This window comes from Oryx dammah, unplaced genomic scaffold (assembly GCF_014754425.2).
Source record: "Oryx dammah isolate SB20612 unplaced genomic scaffold, SCBI_Odam_1.1 HiC_scaffold_18, whole genome shotgun sequence".
Lineage (NCBI taxonomy): Eukaryota > Metazoa > Chordata > Mammalia > Artiodactyla > Bovidae > Oryx > Oryx dammah.
This window is the reverse complement of record NW_024070202.1, coordinates 111794836-111818181: the sequence shown is the minus strand read 5'-3', so window position 1 is coordinate 111818181 and position 23346 is coordinate 111794836. Positions and strand designations below refer to the sequence as shown.

Here is a 23346-nt window from a genome sequence, read left to right as displayed (position 1 = left end):
CTCGGCGGGGCGGGCTGCGGCGGCGGCGGCGGCGGCGGCGGGGCCGCGTTCTTCACCATCAGCAGGCTGTCACCTGTGGGGAGAGACACGAAGAAGCGACATGCTGATACGGCTCCTCTGGGGCGCGGGGGACCCAAACCGTCTCTGCGAGGGTGGGGGCCGGGTCCTTGATTAGGTCCTCTGAGGCCTCCTGCGAGTCATGGGCTGGCGGGCCCCCAGCTTCCCCCGAGGATGAGGGGATTAAATACGGCTGCCTGACCCTCGGACCCGCACGGAGCCGTGAGCCGGAGGGACCCCAAGCGGGTAGGTGGGGGGCACGCAGCTAGGTGAGGAAACACCGGCAGATGCTGGGAAGAGCGGCGCTCTGCGAAAGCTCCCTTGAAAGGCAGAATTGCCCGGAAATAGATTTAACTGTATTGATGTTCGATGCTAATTTATCTAAAGAGAATTTCTTGACAAGAAGGAAAGAATTTGCCAGAACCTATCCAGGTGAACCCACCACACAGGTGGCTCAGGCAGTAAAGAACTTGGCTGCAATGCAGGTGACCCGAGCTCCGATCCCTTGATCGGGAAGATCCCCTGGAGGAGGGCACGGCAACCCACTCCAGTGTTCTTGCCTGGAGAATCCCATGGACAGAGGAGCCTGGCGGGCTACAGTCCATGGGGTGGTGGCCAAGAGTCGGACTCAACTCAGCCACTGAACCACCACCACCATCCCAGGTGAAAAGCCTGTCTAAAGGCCTAGGGGAGTGGAATGCCGGGAGCTGCGGGCATGCCTCCCACCTCCCCTGTGAGGTTGAATTTCCACCTAGCATGCAGCCTTTGGCCTCCTACAGCAGTGGGTTCAACTGTGTTGGTGTGAGTCCCATCTGGCCTCAGATCCCATTTGTGGGGAGCAGACGTCATGACGCTCTGCACCCCCTCCTGTGGAAGCGGCTGCTCGGCCGGCCTCCCCAGGAAGCACCAGTCTTGCTCCTGCAATGATGCTCTTTGCTTGCATCCCTGCCTCTCCATAGTCCATGCTCCCGCACTACCATGGGGTCAGAGGGACACAAAGCCCAGAGCATCGATCAGAGCCGCGACCTCAGGCCCAGGACTCTGACCCCCAAGGAACCACTCGGTTTGAAGACCGTGTTCAGGAGCCTTCTCCTTCCTTCACCCTCCATCATCACCTCCTGGATCCCTCGTTCACAGTCTCTTCTTCCTACAGGAGCCCCAAACCATGACACGTGTTCCTTAACAGCTGCTCCTAAACAGACTGGGCTGAGCCCTCCCCGCACCCCCCGTCTCAGCCGACACTGCCGGGGGGTCTGGCTGTGGCTTCTGTCACCGCTGCACTGTGGGCCCTGCTTCTCCCTCTCCACAATCTGCTCCTCTCATTCCTTCGTAGGTGTTATTCCCAAGAGGACCCCCAAGGAAACCTCCATCTTGGGGACTGTTTCCTGGGAAACCCAACCCCAAACGGTCCCAATTCTCCTCTGATCCTTCGTCATACTCGGTGTGGGCACGTTTTTTGGTGCTCTGCCTTCCTGACCCTGCTTAGCTCCTGGGTCCCTCTGCCCCTTCCTCTGTCGGGGTTGCCCAGGGGACCCCAGTGTGGGTAACAGCACTCAGGCAGCTGAAGACTGCTGGAGAAGATCACACATCTCAGACCCTGGCCTCCTACCCTGCAAATGGGTCAGTGTGTCCCATTTTTCCATTTTCCAAGGAGATGTCACACTTTCTCCTCCAGGGTCTAATGTGAGGACTTGATAACTCTGGAAATCCCTGGCCAGTAGCTGATTCAGATACCAGCATATGACCTTGTTCTGGCCGATGAGATTTGTTTGCTGGGAAGGCTTCCTCACTCCCTGGAGAGAGTGTAGGGACAAAAAACATGGTCTTTCCTTCCCCTCTGGGGCTGGAGGTGATGATGGAACAGCTGTGGCCATATTGCTCCATCCACACCACAGTTGGACGAGCAAGGACTGGAAAGAACCTGGGGCCTTGGATCCTTGAACTAACGGAGACTGAAACCAGACCACCTCTTCATTACCTAAGAGAATAAATGTCTTTATTCTTTGAGTGTGGCTGCGTGGGTTTCTGTCCTCAGCTACTGCAATTCTCTTTTTAAGTTTTATTTTTTTGCCTTTATTCTTTAAGGCAGTTTGAATGAGGATTCGAAAGCAGTGAGTATCCTTCCAGACACAATGGTACAGCTTCACCCAACTTAACCCTCCCTTGACTTCATGTGCTCCCCTATCCAGCTACCAGCTCATCTCATTTCTCTGTTCTTTTTTTTTTTTTTTAAGAGTTAGCTATACTTGCTTTCACTACTTCTTTACCTCCATTCTCTTTCAGACTTTCATAATCAGGCAGCATGTCCCAGTATGCCACTGAAACTTTTGTCAACATTCAGCTCCTCTTGCTCCCATTCCACTCTCCTTTCCCTGGCTATTAAGAAGACTCTTGAGAGCTCCTTGAACAGCAAGGAGATCAAACCAGTCCATCCTAATGGAAATCAACCCTGAATATTCATTGGAAGGACTGATGCTGAAGCTGAAGCTCCAATACTCTGGCCACCTGATGCGAAGGGCCGACTCATTGGGAAAGACTCTGATGCTGGGAAAGATTGAAGGCAGGAGGAGAAGGGGACGACAGAGGATGAGATGGTTGGATGGCATCACCCACTCAATGGACATGAGTTTGAGCAAACTCTGGGAGATAGTGAAGGATGGGGAAGACTGGTGTGCTGCAGTCCATGGGGTCACAAAGAGCCAGACATGACCTAGCAACTGAACAACAGCAACATAGAAGATGTTATCTCCAAGATAGACATATCCCCAAGAAGATATGTCAAAATCTGGATCCCCCAGTGGTTCAGAGTGTGACCTTCTTTGGAAATAGGCTCTTTCCAGGGGTAATTAGTTAGGATGAGGTCATACTGGAGGAGGGCAAGCCCCTGATCCCACGTGACTCCTGACCTTACAAGACATAGACACACAGATGGTGTGAAGACAGAAGATTAGGGTGATACATCCACAGATCAAAAGACAACAAAAATCACCAACAGACACAGAAGCTAGGAAGAGGCAAGGTTGGGTCCCCCACAGCTTTCAGAGGGAGCAGGGCCGTGCCAAACCTCTGACTTCAGACTTGGGGGCCTCCAGAACTATGCGAACAAATGTCTGCTGCTTCAAGCCACACTGTTTGGTATTTTGTTAAGACAACCCTAGGAAACTAACACCCCTGAATCCTCGAAAGGAAAGGGGTCAATGCTTTGATACAGGCCTTTGAAAGGCCGCCACGACAAAGCATCACCCTGTAAGGGGCAGGGTGGGTGAGCAGCCATCCCTCTGGACCAAATACCCAGGGGCCCAGCTGGGTGCCCCACTCACCAGGGCCAGAGTCTAACCCGAGCTCCCCGTCCATGGAGTCGCGTGGGCCCCACGGGTACGGCTGCTCCTCCTGCTTTATCCAAGACAAGATATCATGGGCGGAGATCAGAGACTCTGTTTAGGGAGAGAAGGCAGACTTAGAGCCTGTTCATTTCGCCAAACATCCCACCAAAGGCTCAAACACCATCACATGCAGAGGCCACTGCTCTGCTCAGAGGGCGTGTGCCAGTCTGGGTATCCTGTGCCCCCACCCTCTTCGAGGCCTCCCTGAATGGACCTCACTGGTGCTGCTGCACCCGGGCTCGGCCAGGCAGGAGGCCCATCTCTCAGGAGGCCCGTGTGGTGACAGAGCCAGGACTGGGATCCTGGGAGCCCTAGGGCCATCTGTGGGGCCAGGCCAGAGGGGAGCCCAGCCTCTGACAGCCCACAGGACACAGGGAGGAGAACGAGGCCTTCATGATCAGTGATTGCAGAGGCGGAGGACAAGGGTCATTAATGAGAACTGCAACAGAACGTCCGCCTCCCTTATCAGGAGGCGCTGCTTTTTCCTCTGTCCTGGAGCCCTTCAGCTCCCCACCCCAAACTGTGTGACGCTGTAGAGCTGAAAGACTACACGGAACCCCAGACTCTACATCGGCTTTTCTGCCTGGTGTCCCCAGGGGTCACAACCACCAAATGAGACGACGCTGGCCTCCTCTACTCTGCAAGTATACGTGAGCGCATGCACATATGCACACATACATGTGTGCACACATAAGCACATATACACACATGCATACATGCACGTGCGTGCACACACACACATACACGCACGTGGGGCCTGGGTGGGCAGAGCATCCCTACTGCTCTTTTATGCTCCCCTTTATGCCTGGACTACCCCCAGAAATTTTCTGGGAGTCATCTAGCTAGTATTCACTCAAGGAAAATTCCAGAAAATGTAAACTACTTTCTGTCAGAAATATGCGCAACCTTTAAAAGGCTTTTGAGGGACTTCCCTGGCCTTCCAGTGGTTAAGACTCCATGCTTCCACTGGGGTGCAGGTTCGATCCCAGGACAGGGAACTAAGATTTCACATGCTGCGTGGCGTGGCCGAAAAAAGTACAAAATAAATAAATAAAAGGCTTGTTGATTATACTTCAGAAATCAGCTAAGTCATTTCAGTATCAGTTCACTGACAGGACAAATTATTGATGTAAGGATTCCTTTAGAGAAATCCTCCTTGCTTTTTTAGTAGTTACACACAAAAATGGGTACAAAGTCGTCCTCTGGGGAACACACAGTGGTTCATTCCCTGAGTTTCTCACTGGCCTTGGACCAAAGTGACTCAGTCAGGTTGACTTCCCAGCAGATAGGAACGTCACCCTCCACGTGCTCTGGCAGCCCGCTCACCTGAGTTGGGGTCTGTTGGGATGTCCCTCTCCGCCAAGTCCTGCTGGTCCCACACGCACGGGGGCTCCTCCTGTTTGATCCGGGACAGGAGATCCTGGGCGGAGGCCGGCGAGTCTGCTTGACGGGACAGAGCGGCAAAGGGGTTAGGGGACACGGGCCCACTCACCAGGCACTGCTTTATGTCTCTCAATAGGTTCTTTTCCCTAAATGTCAGCGGTATTCATTCGAGGTCATTAAAGCTTTAGGTCGGCTTGGCCCCCACTGCTGGCGCTTTTGCTGAGAATAAGTGGAAACTACGAGGGAGTGATGACATCACAGGGATGCCGCTGAGAGAGCTTGTCTGTCCTTCAGGAATGTAACCCAAAGGTTACATTCACCCGAAGCCTGAGCACCGCCGTGAGGGAGGTCTTCCTCCTGCAAGGACCAGCCAGGGAAATCACACTTCCAGGAAGCCTTTGGGAGATGGTGAAGGACAGGGAGCCTGGCATGCTGCAGTCCACGGGGTCGCAAAAAGTCAGACACAACTGAGCGACTGAACAAGAAAGCCTTTTATCTTCACCATCTTAGCGGGAATTTTCTAAGATGTAACCTACCTGTTCTTTCCTCTGCAGACGCCATTAAACCTCATCTACCTTTTATTGCCTTCTTATCTCAAAGACTCCACTGGAGATAGTAACGTGGCTATCTATATAAGCTTTCGAGGAATGAGCTGGATGAACTGGAAAGCTGTCTTCCTCTGCTGGGGGGCTGTTACTACTCAACTATGAGTATGAGGCTTTGACTAAGGGGATGAAGCTTGTGGAGCTCTAACCCATGGGTAAGTTAAGAGCTTATCTTAACTTATAATATACTATCATCTTAACTTATAGTCACAGGGCATTACTGTATCTTGTGATGGGTAATTTTATGTGTCCGCTTGTCTAGGCAACAGTACCCAGGTAGCGGGCCAAACATTACTCTGGATGGTGTTATGCTGTTTTGTTTTGAGGAGTTTAACACTTAACCCGTAGACTTGGAATATGGTGGATTACCTTCCGTTATGTGGGTGGGCCTCTCCCACCAGCTGACGGCCAAACAGGAAAAGACTGACTCCCCGAGGAGAAGTGAATCCTACCGGCAGACTGCCCCCGGTCTCCAGCTGGCAGAAGCCAACGCCTTCAATTCAATCCCTCTCTCTCTACACATGTGTGTGCGCGCACACACACCCTACTCTTCTTTGGAGAACTCTGACTAAGCCACATCTTCTCGAACAGAGTGCTCACGTACACATGTTCGATGGATGCTGTTAAAGAAGAAGTACCCAGACTGCCCGTCAGGACGGTGCCTAGGGCAGGGGGGCGGCTGGCACAGAGGCAACAGCTGTGTTTGTTTAAAACAAATCAGTTCTTCCCACTTGGGAGCAGGTCTTAGGGACCCACAGATTCCCTACCCACCGAACCTCTAAAATGCCTCACTCTTGATACTTCAGCAGACACTGTTTTTCGAGGGGAGAAAGGAATAGTTAAAACCTGACATTACAAAGAAGAGAAAACAGAACAGCTAAGGCTAGAGGTGCTGGCCCCTCGTCCCCATCATGCACTGTGTCTGTGCCTCGTGGGAAACCCTGTCTTTCCCATCCATCAATCGTGAACCCACACTCCATCTTCAGCTCAGGCCTCTGGCTGGGCACACCTGTCAGAGAATGCTGGGCACCGGCAGACCATGCAGACCCTTCCCTCTGCCACTCAGCCCAGGCAGCCAGGTGGCTCACTCACCGGTTATGGACTCCGTGGGGATGGCTCTCTCCTCCAGGCCCCGCTGAGCCCGGGCGCACAGGGCCTCCTCCCGCTTCACCTGAGAGGACGTGTCCGGTGCCGGCCCCAGGGGCTCTGCTCCTGGGGACAGAGGGTCACACGGTCAGTACCGTTTTCAGGAATGATCGTCAGCTCGGGGTCAGGGGCACAGCCGACAGCGCTCGCCAGGGAAGAGAGCACAGGGGTCTTGGGTTCCTATGGGCACCAAGAACCCTGAGGAGCAGAAGGGCCTGGGAGCAGGGGGTGATCAACCCCCAGGACAAGGGGGTGGGCCACGCTGCAGAGTAAGGTAAAAGAAGGAAGGCAGAGAGCATGGAGACAGCCCGTGCTGGGTGGGTGCTATCAGGACAGGCCACGGGTCTCCTTCCACGTGGGAGACATCCAGCTTCATTCTGCACCCCAGTCAGAAAGATTGGGCCAGACACACACACACACACATACACACCTGCACCAACAGACATAGACAGACACACACACCCACACCAACAGACACAGACAGACACACAGATACACAGACACACACAGATAGACACACCAACAGATAAACACACAGACACAGATACACAGACACACAGATAAACACACAGACACACCAACAAACAGACACACAGACATACACAGACATACACACATATACACACTCACAGACACATACACACACACACACACCCCAACACAGACACACACAGACATACTTACAAACACACACACAGATACACAGAGACATACGGACACATACACACAGACACACTCAGACACAGATACAGATAGACACACACTGACACACTCATAGACACACGCAGACACACCAACAGACACAAATAGACACAGACACACAGACACACACACACACCCCCACACACACACCAACACAGACACACACACAGACACAGACAGACACACAGACATACATACACAGGCACACACTTACAACACACGCAGAGACATACACAGACATGCACAGACACACAGACACACAGACACACACAGACATACTCACAGACACACACACACACACACAATTAGCAGGAAGTTAGACTGGGCACAGGGAAGCAGCCCAGCCCCATTCCTGGATGGCTAGCACACAGCATCGTATGCATAAGACACAATGACGTATGTTCCATGTAGACCCCAAGACGTGACCACAGGGCATCTTCCTCTTACGAGGCTCTCTGGTGTGACCTACACCACCAGCCCCGGCAGGAGACAGCTCAGGCCGGAGGAAAGAGACTAGATGAGGAAACAGAAGACACTCCGCCCAGCTGATGAGTCACTTGGCCTCTGGCTCTCAGGCTGCTCCGTCCCTGATTAAATGGACACTGTGGTCTCTGTCCTATGTGACACAGGGATAGACGACAACTCAGCGAAACAGCTGAGGTTACACTGCTTTCATGGGAAAGGTCATCACAGCTGCTGACTTCAAACATGAGTGGTGCTTAAGCCAGGGAAGGAGCCATTTAGACAAAATGTCCAGAATAGGCAGATCCACAGCGACCAGTGACTAGCCGGGTACGGAGAATGGGAGTGACTGCTCCCGGGTGTGGGGTTCCCTGTGAGGAAATGTTCTGGAATTAGATAGTGCTGATGGCTGCACCAGCCTGTGAACCACGAAATCCTACACTCCAAACGTGAACTTATGGCAATGTGAATCCCATGTCAATAAGGATCATGGAGAAAGCAAGAGAGTTCCAGAAAAGCATCTATGTCTGCTTTATGGACTGTGCCAAAGCCTTTGACTGTGTGGATCACAATCAACTGTGGAAAATTCTGAAAGAGATGGGAATACCAGACCACCTGACCTGCTTCTTGAGAAATCTGTATGCAGGTCAGGAAGCAACAGTTAGAACTGGACATGGAACAACAGACTGGTTCCAAATAGGAAAAGGAGTATGTCAAGGCTGTATATTGTCACCCTGCTTATTTAACTTCTATGCAGAGTACATCATGAGAAATGCTGGGCTGGAGGAAGCACAAGCTGAAATCAAGATTGCCAGAAGAAATATTAATAACCTCAGATATGCAGATGACACCACCCTTATGGCAGAAAGTGAAGAGGAACTAAAGAGCCTCCTGATGAAAGTGAGAGGAAAGTAAAAAAGCTGACTTAAAGCTCTACAATCAGAAAATGAAGATCATGGCCTCTGGTCCCATCAATTCACGGCAAATATATGGGGAAACAGTGGAAACAGTGTCAGACTTTATTTTTCTGGGCTCCAAAATCACTGCAGATGGTGACTGCAGCCATGAAATTAAAAGACGCTTACTCCTTGGAAGGAAAGCTATAACCAACCTAGATAGCATATTGAAAAGCAGAGACATTACTTTGCCAACAAAGATCTGTCTAGTCAAGGCTATGGTTTTTCCAGTGGTCATGTATGGATGTGAGAGCTGAACTGTGAAGAAAGCTGAGCGCCGAAGAATTGATGCTTTTGAACTGTGGTGTTGGAGAAGACTCTTGAGAGTCCCTTGGACTGCAAGGAGATCCAACCAGTCCATTCTAAAGGAGATCAGTCCTGGGTGTTCTTTGGAAGGAATGATGCTAAAGCTGAAACTCCAGTACTTTGGCCACCTCATGTGAAGAGTTGACTCATTGGAAAAGACCCTGATGCTGGGAGGGACTGGGGGCAGGAAGAGAAGGAGATGACAGAGGATGAGATGGCTGGATGGCATCACTGACTCGATGGACGTGACTCTGAGTGAACTCCGGGAGCTGGTGATGGATAGGGAGGCCTGGTGTGCTGCGATTCATGGGGTCACAAAGAGTCAGACATGACTGAGCGACTGAACTGAACTGAACTGAAGGAGAGCAAACTGGGAGGGAGGGGGCTGTCTTCGAGCAACCTTCTAGGGAGGTTTCGGTGAATACGCCCTCCACATGTAAGACAGGAGGGGCAGAGTGCCCCGACAGGAAGGCTGCTGTGACGAGGCAGAGAATACGGTCGGAGGACCGGATTTCACCTGGTCCGACACCGTCAGGAGAGCCGAATCCCTGAGAACCCGCACACTTCCTGTCACCAGGTGTGATGTTCTCAGGGAACGGGATCCTTAGAACATAAGATTCCCCTCGGGTGAGGGGACAGCCTTGGAGGGTAAATCTGCCTGTGAGAACAGGCTGAGAATGCTGGAGATGATAGCCTAGCACAAAGCAACCGGCCACGTGCACTACGCGCACCACTCACACCACGCACCCTACGTACAGCACGCATACTACGCACCCTATGCATATCACGCAGGCCACACACCCCACACAGCCACGCACACCACACACCCACGCAGAGCCCTCTCCACCCACTTGCCTGGGCAGGGCCGCTCCCATATCTAGAGCCCCAGTCAGGCCTGGGAGGCCGCCCCTCTCCATCATCTCCAATTTACCTGGGCATCTCAAGTGATATGCCTCTAACCCAAAAGACAAACCTTCATGGTGGCCTTCCTGGCCCTGAAACTTCCTGTACGTGACCGCCAAATCTGCAAGACGGCAGAACCGGCCCCACAAACAACAAAGAGAAGCCGCGCCCCGCCGCCCCCCGGAACTCATGCTGGGATGGGGGCTTCTCTCCTGCCCCACCCCGACTTGGGGCTCTCTGCAGCTGCCATCACCTGTGTCTGGATCCATGAGGATCTCTCTCTCTTCTGGGTCACGCTGCTCCCACACGCAGGGCTCTTCCCGGGGCTCAGCCTGAGATGGGGCTTCCGGCTTGGACACGGGTCCCTCTGAGTCTGGAGTAAAGTGGAAGGCAAGGAAGGGCTGAGGAAACTTCACCAAAGGGTCTCCATCAAGAGCGATGGGGAGCTCTCCCCTCCCCTCCCCTAGCGCCCCTCTCCGTGGGTGGAGGTGACCGTTATGTCAGGTCACCTCTCAGGAGAGTCTAAGTCAATGGATGCTCCAGTTCCTGGTGGAGAACTAGCTGGGTTCTGGAACCCAGAAATAGCAGCAGAGACCAGTGGCTTCTCCAGGGCTGCTGGGAGGTAGCGCCTAGGGATGCTGTTGGGCTGTAGTCCAGAATAGTAGCAGCAGAGTGTTCAGTTCTGTAGTAACAGGCCCTGTTCCTGGGTCTTTAGTTTCCATACTCTTATCAATTGCTCTAACTTCCTAACAGGGAAGCACATCGTCTCTTGAATTTCCATGAAGTATAAACATGAAACACCTTGCCTAGGGGTGCACCTGGATTGAGAAGCATGTCACCCCTCACTCCGAAGATGCTTGCCTGGGGGACGGAAGGCACACTTACCCAGGGACATCAGGGTTTTGTAGTTCTCCTTAACCAGGTTATTGTAAAGCTCCTTCTGCCATTCATCCAGATTCTTCCACTCGTCCTCGGAGAAGTAAACAGCGATGTCCACAAAGGTCACTGGAACCTGGGCCAACAACAGTGTTAGTCTGGTGCTTCCTGCCTGCTGCTCCTCCCCAGCTCCCGGGAGGGGCACTGACCACTCCACCCCAGACTCTGGCCCCAGTCCCCATGGCCCCACCCTCCCCATCCTGCTTGGCCTGTCTCAGTGGAGTCAGTCCACTCTGATTCTCCTGAGCTTCCAATAACAGATGGTCACCACTGCCTTTTAAAAATGAGGCATTTCAAAGTTAGGTGACAGCCTGGATGGGAAGGGAGTTTGGGAGAGAATGGATACATGCATATGTATGGCTGAGGCCCTTCGCTGTTCACCTGAAACTATTACAACATTGTCAATCGGCTATATGCCAATACAAAATGAAAAGTTTAAAAGTTTGAAAAAATATATAATAAAAAAATTAAAATGAGGCATTTAACCACATCCTTTGTAAATTCACTTTAAGGTCAACTGGGTACCCAAAGGTCAAGCTTTTGGTGTTCAGGGTGACAGACATAGAGTAGGTTCTTAGAGTCTCAGGGAATCAAGTACAATAAAATCCTGTTGAGAAGCTGTATTTCTGTCACCTCTTGGTACACAGCTACATTTTTGTCACTAAAACTTGCTGGTGCTAAGGCTCTGGCATCTTGATCTGTTTTGGGCACCACTATGACCAACCTAGATAGCATATTCAAAAGCAGAGATATTACTTTGCTGACTAAGGTCCGTCTAGTCAAGGATATGGTTTTTCCTGTGGTCATGTATGGATGTGAGAGTTGGACTGTGAAGAAGGCTAAGTGCCAAAGAATTGATGCTTTTGAACTGTGGTGTTGGAGAAGACTCTTGAGAGTCCCTTGGACTGCCAGGAGATCCAACCAGTCCATTCTGAAGGAGATCCGCCCTGGGATTTCTTTGGAAGGAATGATGCTAAAGCTGAAACTCCAGTACTTTGGCCACCTCATGCGAAGAGTTGACTGCTTGGAAAAGACTCTGATGCTGGGAGGGATTGGGGGCAGGAGGAGAAGGGGACGACTGAGGATGAGATGGCTGGATGGCATCACTGACTCGATGGACGTGACTGAGAGAACTCCGGGAGTTGGTGATGGACAGGGAGGCCTGGCGTGCTGCGATTCATGGGGTCGCAAAGAGTTGGACATGACTGAGCGACTAAACCGAACTGAACCGAACCGATGTCCCAAGCATCTAGAAGCTCATAGTTCGGAGTCAGTAAGCATTTGCTGGATGTGTTGAATGGTCTTTGCCCACACTAGGAAGGTCCTGCTGGAGCCTGAGTCGTCAGTTGTCTAACATCAGTCACAAGGTTCAAGGGCATCTCGTCTGCCCCATAAAGCTGTCATCTCGGGTGGGCGAGGCCTCCTGTCTACCCATTGCGGTCACTCACCAGCATGGCCTCATCTGCATAGAATCGTTCAGGATGGTTTCAGTTCCGTGATTTTAGGATCTGAGTTGCCCTGTGCTGACCACCAGCCTCACCTCCTAACACTTTCTGTTCCTGCTGGGCCAGCCTTTCCCCCTCACCCTGAAACCCAAGCCCTCGGTTCTCCCCAAGCCCTGACTCTTGGTACCATCCTTCTTGGTACCTGACACGTGGTACCTTGGTGTGAATTAGAAAAAGCTGCCCTCTTGGGCAGGCGTGCAGGCGCGCTGTCTGGTGAGTGGGCAGTGCCTCTACACAGAGGAGAGGTGGCGGTGCCAGGGTCAGGTGCCACATGCGCACCTGGATGCCACCTACCGCCTGGCAGCTCACTCCCGTCTGTAGAAACAGAACTAGAACTTCTAACTCCCCGGACCTTCCACAGACTTGGGCGAACCCCCAACCTAGGAAAACTGAGGCAGAGCTGTCTTCATTTAAATTCCCTGGCCGAGATAAAGGTCACGAAATTCTGCAGGTGACAATCGTGATACACTCTGACCTCTTGGCTGAGGCTCCAGGCTGCTTCGCAAGCCTCTTGGCCAGCTTGTTCCCATCTCGCTGTGTTCCCCGGGAGGCTTCTTTCGAGCTCTTCGCTCTCCCCAGCCATCCCCAGTCTCCCCTTGACGGCAGCTTGCTGGTCGCAAGCTCCTGGCTCGGCCCGTCTCCCAGACGAGCCAACTCCCCACGTGCCCTTCATTTCTCCTTCTCCTCCTGCTTGTGACACTCAGTCCATGCCAGCTTCTCCCTCTGGCATCTTCCGTCTCTCCCCACCCTGCTCTCACTTCAGGGCCTCCAGCCCTCCACTCTGCCTCCTTCAGTGAGGCTACGCGCCTTCTTCTCCTGAAACATTCCGAGGACCTCCCTGTCCAGGGGTGAAGACTCCACGCTTCTACTGCAGGGACCCTGGTCAGGGAACTATAAATAAGATCCCACATGCCACTTGGCATGGTTCAAAAAAAAAAAAGAAAAAAGAAACATCCCAAGATGCACTCTCTGTGTTTTCTTCATAATCCACACATCCCTTACCCCCTGAAATCTGTCCATGGGCCCCCCACTGTCTGAACCACCTCCTGGGAGGTTATCACCTTCCCGCCGTTAACCCTCGACCCCTCAGTCCTCACAGAGGCCAGAGCACCTTCCTGAAATCTCCTCCTGCCTGCTTCCCACAGCCATGGAGCCCGGCTCTCATCTTCCTTACAGCTCCTCTTTCTTCCCCCCGAGACCAAGGTCCGGCCCTCACTCTTCCCTGTTTCCTTGCTTTCCCCTTGGCAATTTTTTTTTTTTTTTTGGCTTGTGTCTTTTACAAGTTCTGTGGGTACCTCTTTGTAGATGACACTCTTCAACTTTCCCTTCAGAGTTCACATTTCAACAGTCTTCTGACTGGCTTCATTTATTCATCTTTTAAGGACCTCACACTAAATGTATTCAAAACCAAGTTGGTGGAATTCTCTGGAGATACAATGGATAAGCATCCACCTACCAATGCGGGAGATGTGGGTTCGATCCCGGGTCCGGGAAGAGTCCACGTGCCGCGGAGCAACTAAGCTCATGTGCCGCAATGACTGGGGCCCGCATGCCCACAGACCAGGCTCCACAGTGAGAAGCCTGTGTGCCACGGTGAGGAGTGGCCCCTGCGCGCCAAAGTAAAGAATGGCCCCTGCTCGCCACAACTAGGGAAAGCTCGTGTGCAGCAGCAAAGACCCAGTGCGGCCAAAAAAAAAAAAAAAAATCTGTTACCTTTTCCAACACACCAACTCCTCTGCCTCCCTTCACCAGTCAAAATTCTAGGACCATAGTCTCCCAGGTGGAAAAAGATATCACTTGCAAAAACTTCACTGTGCTGGGATGTGGCAGAAGTCTGAAACATGGTCCAAGACTACAGGCAGCCTACAGTTCAGCCAGACAGAAAAGATTATTCGTGAATTATCCATGAATAATTACACAACTAATAGAACCCACAAGGCACAAAGGAGCTGAGAGACAATGGCCTTCCTTGGATCTGACAAAGAGAATGCATCTAACAAGGCCAAGAGTCTACAAGGAATTAAAACTATGGCCCGCAATATTAAAAGTCTCATGGTGCCTTATGGTTGTGGATATTTTAAAATACATCCACAAATTCTTTGTCCCTTCAAAAAACAGAGCCTAATTCTCCTCCCACTGAGTGTGAGCAAGACTGAGTGACTTGCTTCTAATAACAAAAGAAGTGATGGTCTACAACTTCTGCTGTTTTGTTGTTCAGTAAGTCATGTTCAACTCTTTGCAGCCCCAGGGGCTGCAGCACACGAGGCTCCTCTGTCCTTCACTATCTCCTGGAGTTTGCTCAAATTCATGTCCATTGAGTTGGTGATGATATCTAACCATCTCATCCTTTGCCACCCTCTTCTCCTCCTGCCCTCAATCTTTCCCAGCTTCAGCATCTTTTCCAGTGAGTCAGCTCTTCAGATCAGGTGGCCAAAGTATTAGAGCTTCAGCATCAGCTCTTTCAGTGAACATTCAGAATTGATTTCCTTTAGGATTGATTGGTTTGATTTTCTTGCAGTCCAAGGGACTCTCAAGAGTCTTCTCCAACACCACAATTCGAAAGCATCAATTGTTCAGTACTCAGCCTTCTTTATGGTCCAAATTCTCACATCCGTACATGACCACTGGAAAAGCCATAGCTTTGACTCTATGGACCTTTGTTGGCAAAGTGATGTCTCTGCTTTTTAACGCACTATCGAGGTTTGTCATAGCTTTCCTTCCAAGTAGCAAGCGTCTTAGTGGAGGTGATGGAATTCCAGTTGAGCTATTTAAAATCCTAAAAGATGATGCTGTTAGTGTGCTGCACTCAGCATTTCAACAAATTTGTAAATCAGCTTCTGAGGTTGGGTCATAAAAGTTGCTACAGCTTCCATCCTGGTCTCTCTTTCTGGATCCTTTACTCTGGGGGAAGACAGCTGCCATGTTATAAGGATGCTTGAGCAGCCTTATGGGACAGGTTCAAGCAGTGAGGACCTAGCTGAGGCTTCCTGCCAGGAAGGAAGGAGCAACTGGAAGCCAATCCTCCAGCCTCAGTTGAGCCTTCAGGTAAGTGTAGCCCTGGTCAACAGCTTGACTATAACTTCATGAAACTCTGAGCCAGAACCACTCAGCTAAGCTGCTCCTGAATTCCTAACCCATGGAAACTGTAAGATGATAAAAAATAATTTTTTTAGGCTGCTAAGTGTTGGGGTATTTGTTACACAGCAATGGACAACTAATACAATGAGCTACATGGTGTTGTCACAGCAGTCCTCGCAGCTCCACAAATCAAGCGTTTTATCATCTTCATGTTACAGATGAGAACACTGAATCTCAGAGGGACCTGCTGGGAATTCAATTACTGAATGACTTATTTAAAGGCCACTTCTTTCCTAAGAGGGATTGAGGAGGCCCGGAGACAAGAAAAAACATACTTGACCTGTGGTAGGAAAACTGATACGTGGTGAAGCCAAGATTCAAACTCAAGCTTTCTGCTTCTGGACCCCACAAGTAAGCCATGTTCCGTGAGGTACAAATCAAGACCCTGACACGTGGTTTAATGCACAGAATGCACAGCGGGGCCAGGACTCGGCACTGAGTTAAAGTGCAGAGCACAGACAAGAGCAAAGGGCGGCGTGTGGGGAGATGAACACAAGCAACATGGTCTATACGCCAAACTCTGCACAGACCAGCCCCGCGGGCTGCAGCGGCAGAGGGCGGCTCAGGGAGGAACCGCTGTTAGGACTCAGCTCTGAGAGGCCTCGATGGATCACTGTCCAGCACCTCCTCTGGCCAAGCCACTGGCTTTACTGCCAGAACCAAAGATAAAAAAGGCCAGGCCCTTATGTGGAAGTGTGAGCCCTCCAGCTGCAGAGTCACTCGGCACACGTGTTTTGCTACAAGCAGGTCCTGTTGCAGGCACTGGGATGCTGCAGTGAACCACGCGGAGGAAAGCCAACCAAGAGACACAGAGAAAGCATTTCAGATACCTGAATGCTTAATTGCTTGGAGGAAATAAGAGCAGGGACCAAGGAAAGAGTGTGCTGGGCTGGGTAGCCATGAAGGGGACACTGATCCAGTGACAGCTAGCAGACCCCTGATGGGAGCGACCTGCAGGGGGGGGGCGGTTTCAGTGAAGGAAAGTCCCTGCCAGGGGGACCCTGTGGTACGCTGGCAGCAAGGAGTGGGCAAGAGGGGGTGGAGGGAGATAAGGTCAGAGGGTAGGTTCGAGGGAGGGGACCACTGACAAAATGGAGGTTTTTAAACTGAATAACCTGGGGAGCCATTTGAGGGCTTTAAACAGAGGTGATATGACTGATTAATATTTTTCAAAAGGATCAGTCTGGCTGCTCTGCTGGAAATAGATGGTCTGGGGTAGGGGCCAAGGATGGCGACACGGGGACCAGTGAGGAGGCCACGGCAGGAATCAGACAGGAGGCAGCAGAGGTTACAGCTAGATGAAGGTGGGAATAGCAGGTGGCGGGGGGTGGGAGGGGGCTGAGTGCATGTTTTGAAGAAAAATCAGATAGTATGTACTAATATAATGGAAATCAGGTGCGAGAACGAGAGGAGGCGAGGATGACCCCGAGATTTGCAGCCTGAGCAGCTGGAAGGATGAGGATGACTTTGAGGAGAACAGGGTTCAGGCAGAAATCAGAAGTTCAGTTTAAGTAAGTAAGTGAAAGTCGCTCAGTCGTGTCCGACTCTTTACGACCCCATGAACTGGGAATTCTCTAGGCCAGAATACTGGAGTGGGTAGCCTTTCCTTTCTCCAGGGGATCTTCCCAACCCAGGGATCGAACCCAGGTCTCCTGCATTGCAGGTGGATTCTTTACCAGCTGAGCCATGAGGGAAGCCCAAGAATACTGGAGTGGGTAGCCGATCCCTTCTCCAGGGGATCTTCCCGACCCAGGAATTGAACTGGAGTCTCCCGCATTGCAGGCAGATTCTTTACCAACTGAGCTATCAGGGAGACCCCAGTTTGATTTGAGGTAAATCTAAGATATTTACTGACAGCCTGATGGAGATGCTGAATTAGCAGGCAGGAATGCGAATCTGGCATTCGAGAAGGAAGTCTAGGCAGGATACGGAGAGCAAGAGTGGGAGGGAAAGACTGCACTCGGGAGTTGACAGCACACAGACTGCATCTACAGCGCTGAGCCTGGATGAAATCATGAGGGAGGGAGGAGGGACCGCAGGCAGGCCAGGAGGAGCCCGGGGCCACTCCAAACATAAGAAAAGGAGAGGGGACGGCAAAGAAGACTGAGAAGCGGCAGCTGGTGCTGTAGGGAAGAACCAAGGTGGGGAGGGGGTCCGGAAGCCAACAGGTGTTTCTAGGAAGGGTGGTCTCCTGCAAGAAAGGGCAGGAAGACGAAGACTGGGACTTTACTACTGTGGTTCTAATGATCCTTGGTTCTATGATCATGGATACCATTAGAGCTCTGGCAAGACCAACAGGATGATGAGGTGGTAGCAAGAGCCTCAGCCACATGAGTTCAGGGAGAATAATCCAATCCCCAGGTTACTGGAAGACTGAGAAGAGAGGAACACAATAAATGAGACCAGGGAGGATGCAGCAGCAGAGTCCAGACAGTGAGGAAGCCCACAGGTCAGTTGGCCTAGTACTACAAGGGAATATGGGAGACAAAGGAGGCACTTACAGGGGGAAAAAACTTAGAGACATAGCAATCACAGTGTATAGACTTATGTAAGTTCTCATTTGGGCAGCTCAGTTGGTAAAAAATTGGCCTGCAATGCTGGACACCCAGGTTCCATCCCCGGATCAGGAAGATCCCCTGGAGAAGGAAATGGCAACCCAATCCAGTATTCTTGCCTGGGAAATCCCATGGACAGAGGAGCCTGGCTGGCTACAATCCATGGGGGCTGCAAGAGTCAGACACGCCTTAGCTACTTAGACTAGACTATAGAAAAATATATTTTTGGAAGAAAATCGGAACACTGATTGGATATGTAGGCTGAAGTGTTTGTTGTGGTAGCCACAGTATTGAGATTATTACTTTAAAAAGAGAGTTCTTACTTTTAGAGCTACACATTGAAATATTTACAATTAAAGCGACTGCTGGGGACCTCCTTGGCAGTCCAGAGGTTAGGACTCAGCCTTCCAATGCAGGGAGCCTGGGTTCGATCCCTGCTTGGGGAAATAAGATTCCACATGCCTCACGATGGGCTTCCCTTGGTAAAGAAACCGCCTACAATGAGGGAGACCTGGGTTTGATCCCTGGTTGGGAAGATCCCCTAGAAAAGGGATAGGCTACCCACTCCAGTATTCTTGGGCTTCTCCTGTGGCTCTGCTGGTAAAGAATCTGCCTGCAATGAAGGAGACCTGGGTTCAATCCCTGGGTTGGGAAGATCCCCTGGAGAAGGGAACAGCTACCCGCTCTAGTATTCTGTCCTGGAGAATTCCATGGACTGTATAGTCCATGGGGTCACAAAGAGACTGACACTTTGACGTCGGACACTTTCACACCTCATGATATGGCCAACAAAGCCACAATTGCTGTCTGAGATGTTTTTCAAGATAAAATGGGAGGGAGACAGGGGTAGGGAGTGAGATGAAAGAAGACTGTCCAGGAGCGGGTAACCACTGAAGCTGGACGATGGGTTCATGAGGGTTCATTTCACAATTCCATCTACTTTTGTATAGGTTTGAATTCTCTATAATAAAAAGGGAAGGAGAGAAAATGGAGGGAAAGAACGGGAGACAACAAATTCAGACTGCTCTAAAGCAGAGCAGAGAGATGAAGTCGCAGTGGCGGGATACGCCGGTTTAGGGAGCTGTTTTACTCCAGAGATGGGCGACAGTACAGAATGTCTACAGGCTGGCAGGGACGAGCCAGTGGAGAGGAGGAGGTGATGGTGCAGGGGGCGAAGGGGAGAGAGGCTGCATGACTCCTGGCGCAGATGAAGGGCTGGAGCCCACAGGAAGGCAGAGTACACACGGCTGGACGTGGAAGTCTCCGTAGGGGGACCCTGTCTTCTCAGTGGACTAGAGAGCAGCCCGTTGACCAAGAGTGCAGGGTTGGTGGGCCAGGAGAAGGTGGGAGGGAAAACAGAACAGGAAACGGAGAGTGAATTCTGATCGTGAGATGGGCCCACTGGTGACGGTCATGACTCCAGTAACTCTGCTCGGAGTGTTTTCGGGTCTGTCTCCAGCCGTTTGCAGAGGAGCAGGCGCAGACCGCAGCCAATGACAAATGGTCTTTGAAGGTGTCAAGGCGAAAACCCAGGCGGGAAAAGCTTTTGGAATTTGGAGACACCCAGACCCCTTGGGAGGGACTGGGAGCAGAGAGGGCAAAAGGCTCACAGACAGAACCCGTGGGCTCTGTGGGGAATGGGCGGAGGCCAGCCTCCTTGCAGAAGAACATTCCAGACAAGGTTGTTCAAGTGGAGGCCAGCTTTGAGAGGACACCAACATTGGGCAACAGGGGGTCAGAGACGTTTGTGAGAAGGCCTGACAAAATGAAATCAAGGTCCTCACCGTCCTCCCTGCCCCTTGGGGAACACCGCTTACCTTGGGGACCTCGCCCTTGCTGCCCGGGGGCAGCCGCAGGACCCAGAAGTTCCTGTTCCTCAGCAGGTTCTCCATGTTCTCCAGCCGCCTCTGCAGCAGCCCGTACTCCTGCAGCAGGGTCCCCAGCACGGCCCACTTGCCCTCCATGTGGTTCCCGAACTCCACGGCCGTCTTCTCGCAGTCGGCCAGCTTCTTCTCGGCCGTCCCAGTCCGGCCCTCCAGGTTGAGCAGCTGGCTGGCCTGGGCGTCCACCTTCCTCTCCACGGCCTGGATGGCGGCCACCACGGTCCAGAGTGAGATCTCTGCCGTGGGTAGCTGGGGCTCTCGCATCATGCGGTCGGGGAAGACGGGAGCCCGATCTGGGAAGGGCGGGAACTGGAAAGGCATCGGTCGCCGGGCGTCCATGTCCCATTCCTGAGCCTGCAGGCAGAGAGGGGGAAGTGATGGGCCGGCATGAGACCCCGTGCAAAGGTGGCCTGAGAGCAGGGGACAGTGCATCAAATGCTGCAGATCCCCGTTCTCCTGCCAAGCCCCTGCCTCTCCGGCTACAGCGTTCACTAACGTCCACAGGAGAGGGCACCCACCCACCCGACCTTCCTACTTCCAGCCTGCGGGAGTCGGGCTGGTCGGGAGTCTACCACCCACCTTGACCCATGGCAGGTCAAGGTGGTGGACCCTGGCCTAAACTGTCACAGGCCACTTCTCTTTGACGAGACCAGCTGCTTTCTTCGCGGGCTAGACTTAATGGTGAACTCCGAAGAGCTTGCCCAGCATTTGCTGCTTCAAAGCAAAAATGTTCACGTCAGTCACGCGCCCCTAATCGTTCCAGCAATCTCTAAGCAGGTTAGGGCAAGAACGATTATCCTAGAGCTCTGCTTTAAAGATGATGAAATAGAAGCCCAGAGAAGTGCCTTTCCAGAGCACAGCTCTGCACCGCCTACTGGAGTGGTTCTAGGTGCTGCAGCCTGACAAAAACACAGTTCAGATAATGGGGCTGGAGGCACCGGAGACACCGGGACCCCTAGCCAGAGAACAAGCGAGCAGCCTTGTCTCCTTACACAACTGTGTATTCATATTTTCCAAAGTGGGTGTGCGCGAAAATGTCATTCCCTGAGGAGGGGGGAGGGGGGAGCATTTCTAAGAGGAGGAGAAGATCCCCCCACCCCTCTTGCTTCCCCTGGCCCTCTAGTACCCCCAGCTCTGGGTCCTCACCCGGAAAGGCGAAGTCCCCAGGATGCAAGTTAAGAGTTGATCCCTAACACCATGTACTGTTGACCCAGGGACTGGCCCCATACCCCACCAGCACCCAGGGCTTGCTGGACAGCAGGGCTGAAATGGTCTCTCCTTGCCATGTGACAGGGGAAGGGTCACTTTCTGTTCTCTCTGTTGCCGCTGAAGGGGCCCTCAGGATGGGTGAAGTGGAGACCTGTTACTTAGAGGTGAGCTGGGCAGGTCAGGACAGACATGCTCACGGCCCTCTCAGACTCAGCGTGGCTGTGGCAGCCACAGAGGAAGATCACACAGGTTCCAGGGAGCAACTCCTGACATGGGAGAAAAAGCAGCAGGGCCTGGGCGAGAGGTCCTGGCATCTCCAGCAAAGCCGTGCCCTCGGCACAGAGGTGTCATTCCAGCCTGGCCCACCGAACAGGTCAAGGGCTGACAGGTAGAAGTTCAGAACGTCACTGGGCCCAGTTTACTTTTCGCAGGTGTTGGGGGAGAAAAATTTTCCTTCTACCCTTCTAGGTTCTTCCCTGGTCTCACAGTCAAATTGCCATAAGTCAGATCAACATGAGAAAAACAAATTCAGTAACATGTATACCTCCTGTATTGGAGAAGGAAATGGCAACCCACTCCAGTATTCTTGCCTGGGAAATCCCATAGAGGAGCCTGGCAGGCTACAGTCCACCGGGGTCGCAAAGAGTCGGACAGGACTGAGCGACTAAACAAACAAACATACCTCCTGTAAACATGGGTGAGACCCAGAAACCTGAGTGATCTGCCAAAATGACCCAAACCAGTGTATGAAGTACCATCTTCAGCTAAAGACAAAGGATGATGTTGGGGGGCTGGGGAGTTAGTTATGGGGGTGACCAGGGAAAGGATAGGATGTAAGGGCACAGGTTAATGCAGATATAAGTCGCTGCCTTCTCCTCTGATAAAGAGTTTTTAGCGACTGAGTCATGCCCTCTTCCTGGTTCAGCGATGGAGGTTTCTCTTCTACAAAGGGAACTCCTACTTGGTTTTCAGAGCGTCTCCTGTGCCTGCAGCTCCTCTAAAATAACCATCTTAAAATAATCCTGGTGCCAAGGAGGCAGATTTTGGGGTGGCAAATTCTGCTCCCCTAAACAGGTTTGGAGATGTAAGGCTGAAACATGGTCAGACAGGACACAGCAACTCCTGGCCGACGTGTCAGAACCCGGCTGGCTGAGAACCAGGCCAGGGACAGAGGGGGGCTTGGCGGAGTCCAGCCGAGGTCAGGTCCCACCCTCTGCCCCTGGCAAAGCCATCAAGGCCTGTCTCCGCCTCACACACAGCCCTGGAGCTCTGGCTCCCCAATTCGTCTGCACCGTGAGCTCCTCCTTAAGGACTGGTGCCCACTCTCAACCCCAGAGACAGATTTCACCGGTCTGGAGGAGGCTTGGGCGTCAGGAGTCTTGAAAGGTGTTGGGGTGCTTCTAACAGTGCGGCCAAGTTTGCCCACCGCTGGCAAGAGGGCAAAAGCACCTCTCACCGGCCCCTTCTTCGATCACAGCCGGTGCCAGGGGGAAACGTGAATCGCTGTTACACTTGGGGAGAGATGATGGCCGTACAACATTTAAACACACCTTTCTGAGTTGGCTGCAGCGGTAAAATCTGACCAGGGACCCCGCGCGCCCACGTCCCCGGCCTGGCGCGAGGCGGCCGGCCAGCCCCTAGGCGAGCCCGGGCCAGGGTGGGGGACGCGGTCACGGCGGGGACCGCGCGTTCCGGGCCCTCCCCCCCGCAAATCTCCGGCCCCGCGGGGGCCTCCCCGGGGCGCCAGCTCCGGGCCCGGCCGGCACGCGGCCTCAGGGGCCCGCCGCTCCGGGGTGCGGGCGGGGGCCTGCGAGGGGGCCGGGCCCGGCCTGCAGCGCGAGCCCCCGTCCCCCCGACCCCACCCCCGCCCGCGGCCCGGGGCCCCCCGCCGCCCCGGCCCCGCGCCCCGCCCCCACGGCAGGCGGGCGGCCATGGCGCCGGCAGGGGTGCACCCACCTGCATGGGCGGCATTCCCTCGGCCATTTCCCCGCGCAGCGCCGGCTCCTGGTGGCAGACCTCCTCCGGGGGCAGGGCCTGCGCCCAGCTCCAGCTCCCGCTGTCCAGCCCCAGGCCCTGGATGCCCAGCTGCTGAGGCTGCGGCCGTGTTGACACAAACTGCATCCTGGGAGCGCTGTTCCCCCGCTCGGGCCGGCCAGGGAGAAGAAGAACGTTTTCCAGGCGCCTTCCCCCTCGCCGGGGCCGGACAGCTCCATCTAC

General features: G+C 52.9%; 1 protein-coding gene across 3 annotated transcripts in view; it reads right to left on the bottom strand.

The window, feature by feature from the left end:
- LOC120877895 (zinc finger protein 212-like) overlaps positions 1–23346 on the bottom strand; it is a 53083-nt gene extending 29737 nt beyond the window's left edge. For all 3 annotated transcript variants that reach the window (XM_040260359.1, XM_040260360.1, XM_040260362.1), the window contains exons 1-2: positions 23086–23346; positions 19855–20274 (exon numbers count right to left, since the gene is read on the bottom strand). In XM_040260359.1, coding sequence (XP_040116293.1) covers positions 19855–20274; positions 23086–23250 — 585 coding nt within the window. In that variant the 5' untranslated portion in view covers positions 23251–23346. The remainder of the gene's footprint in view (positions 1–19854; positions 20275–23085) is intronic.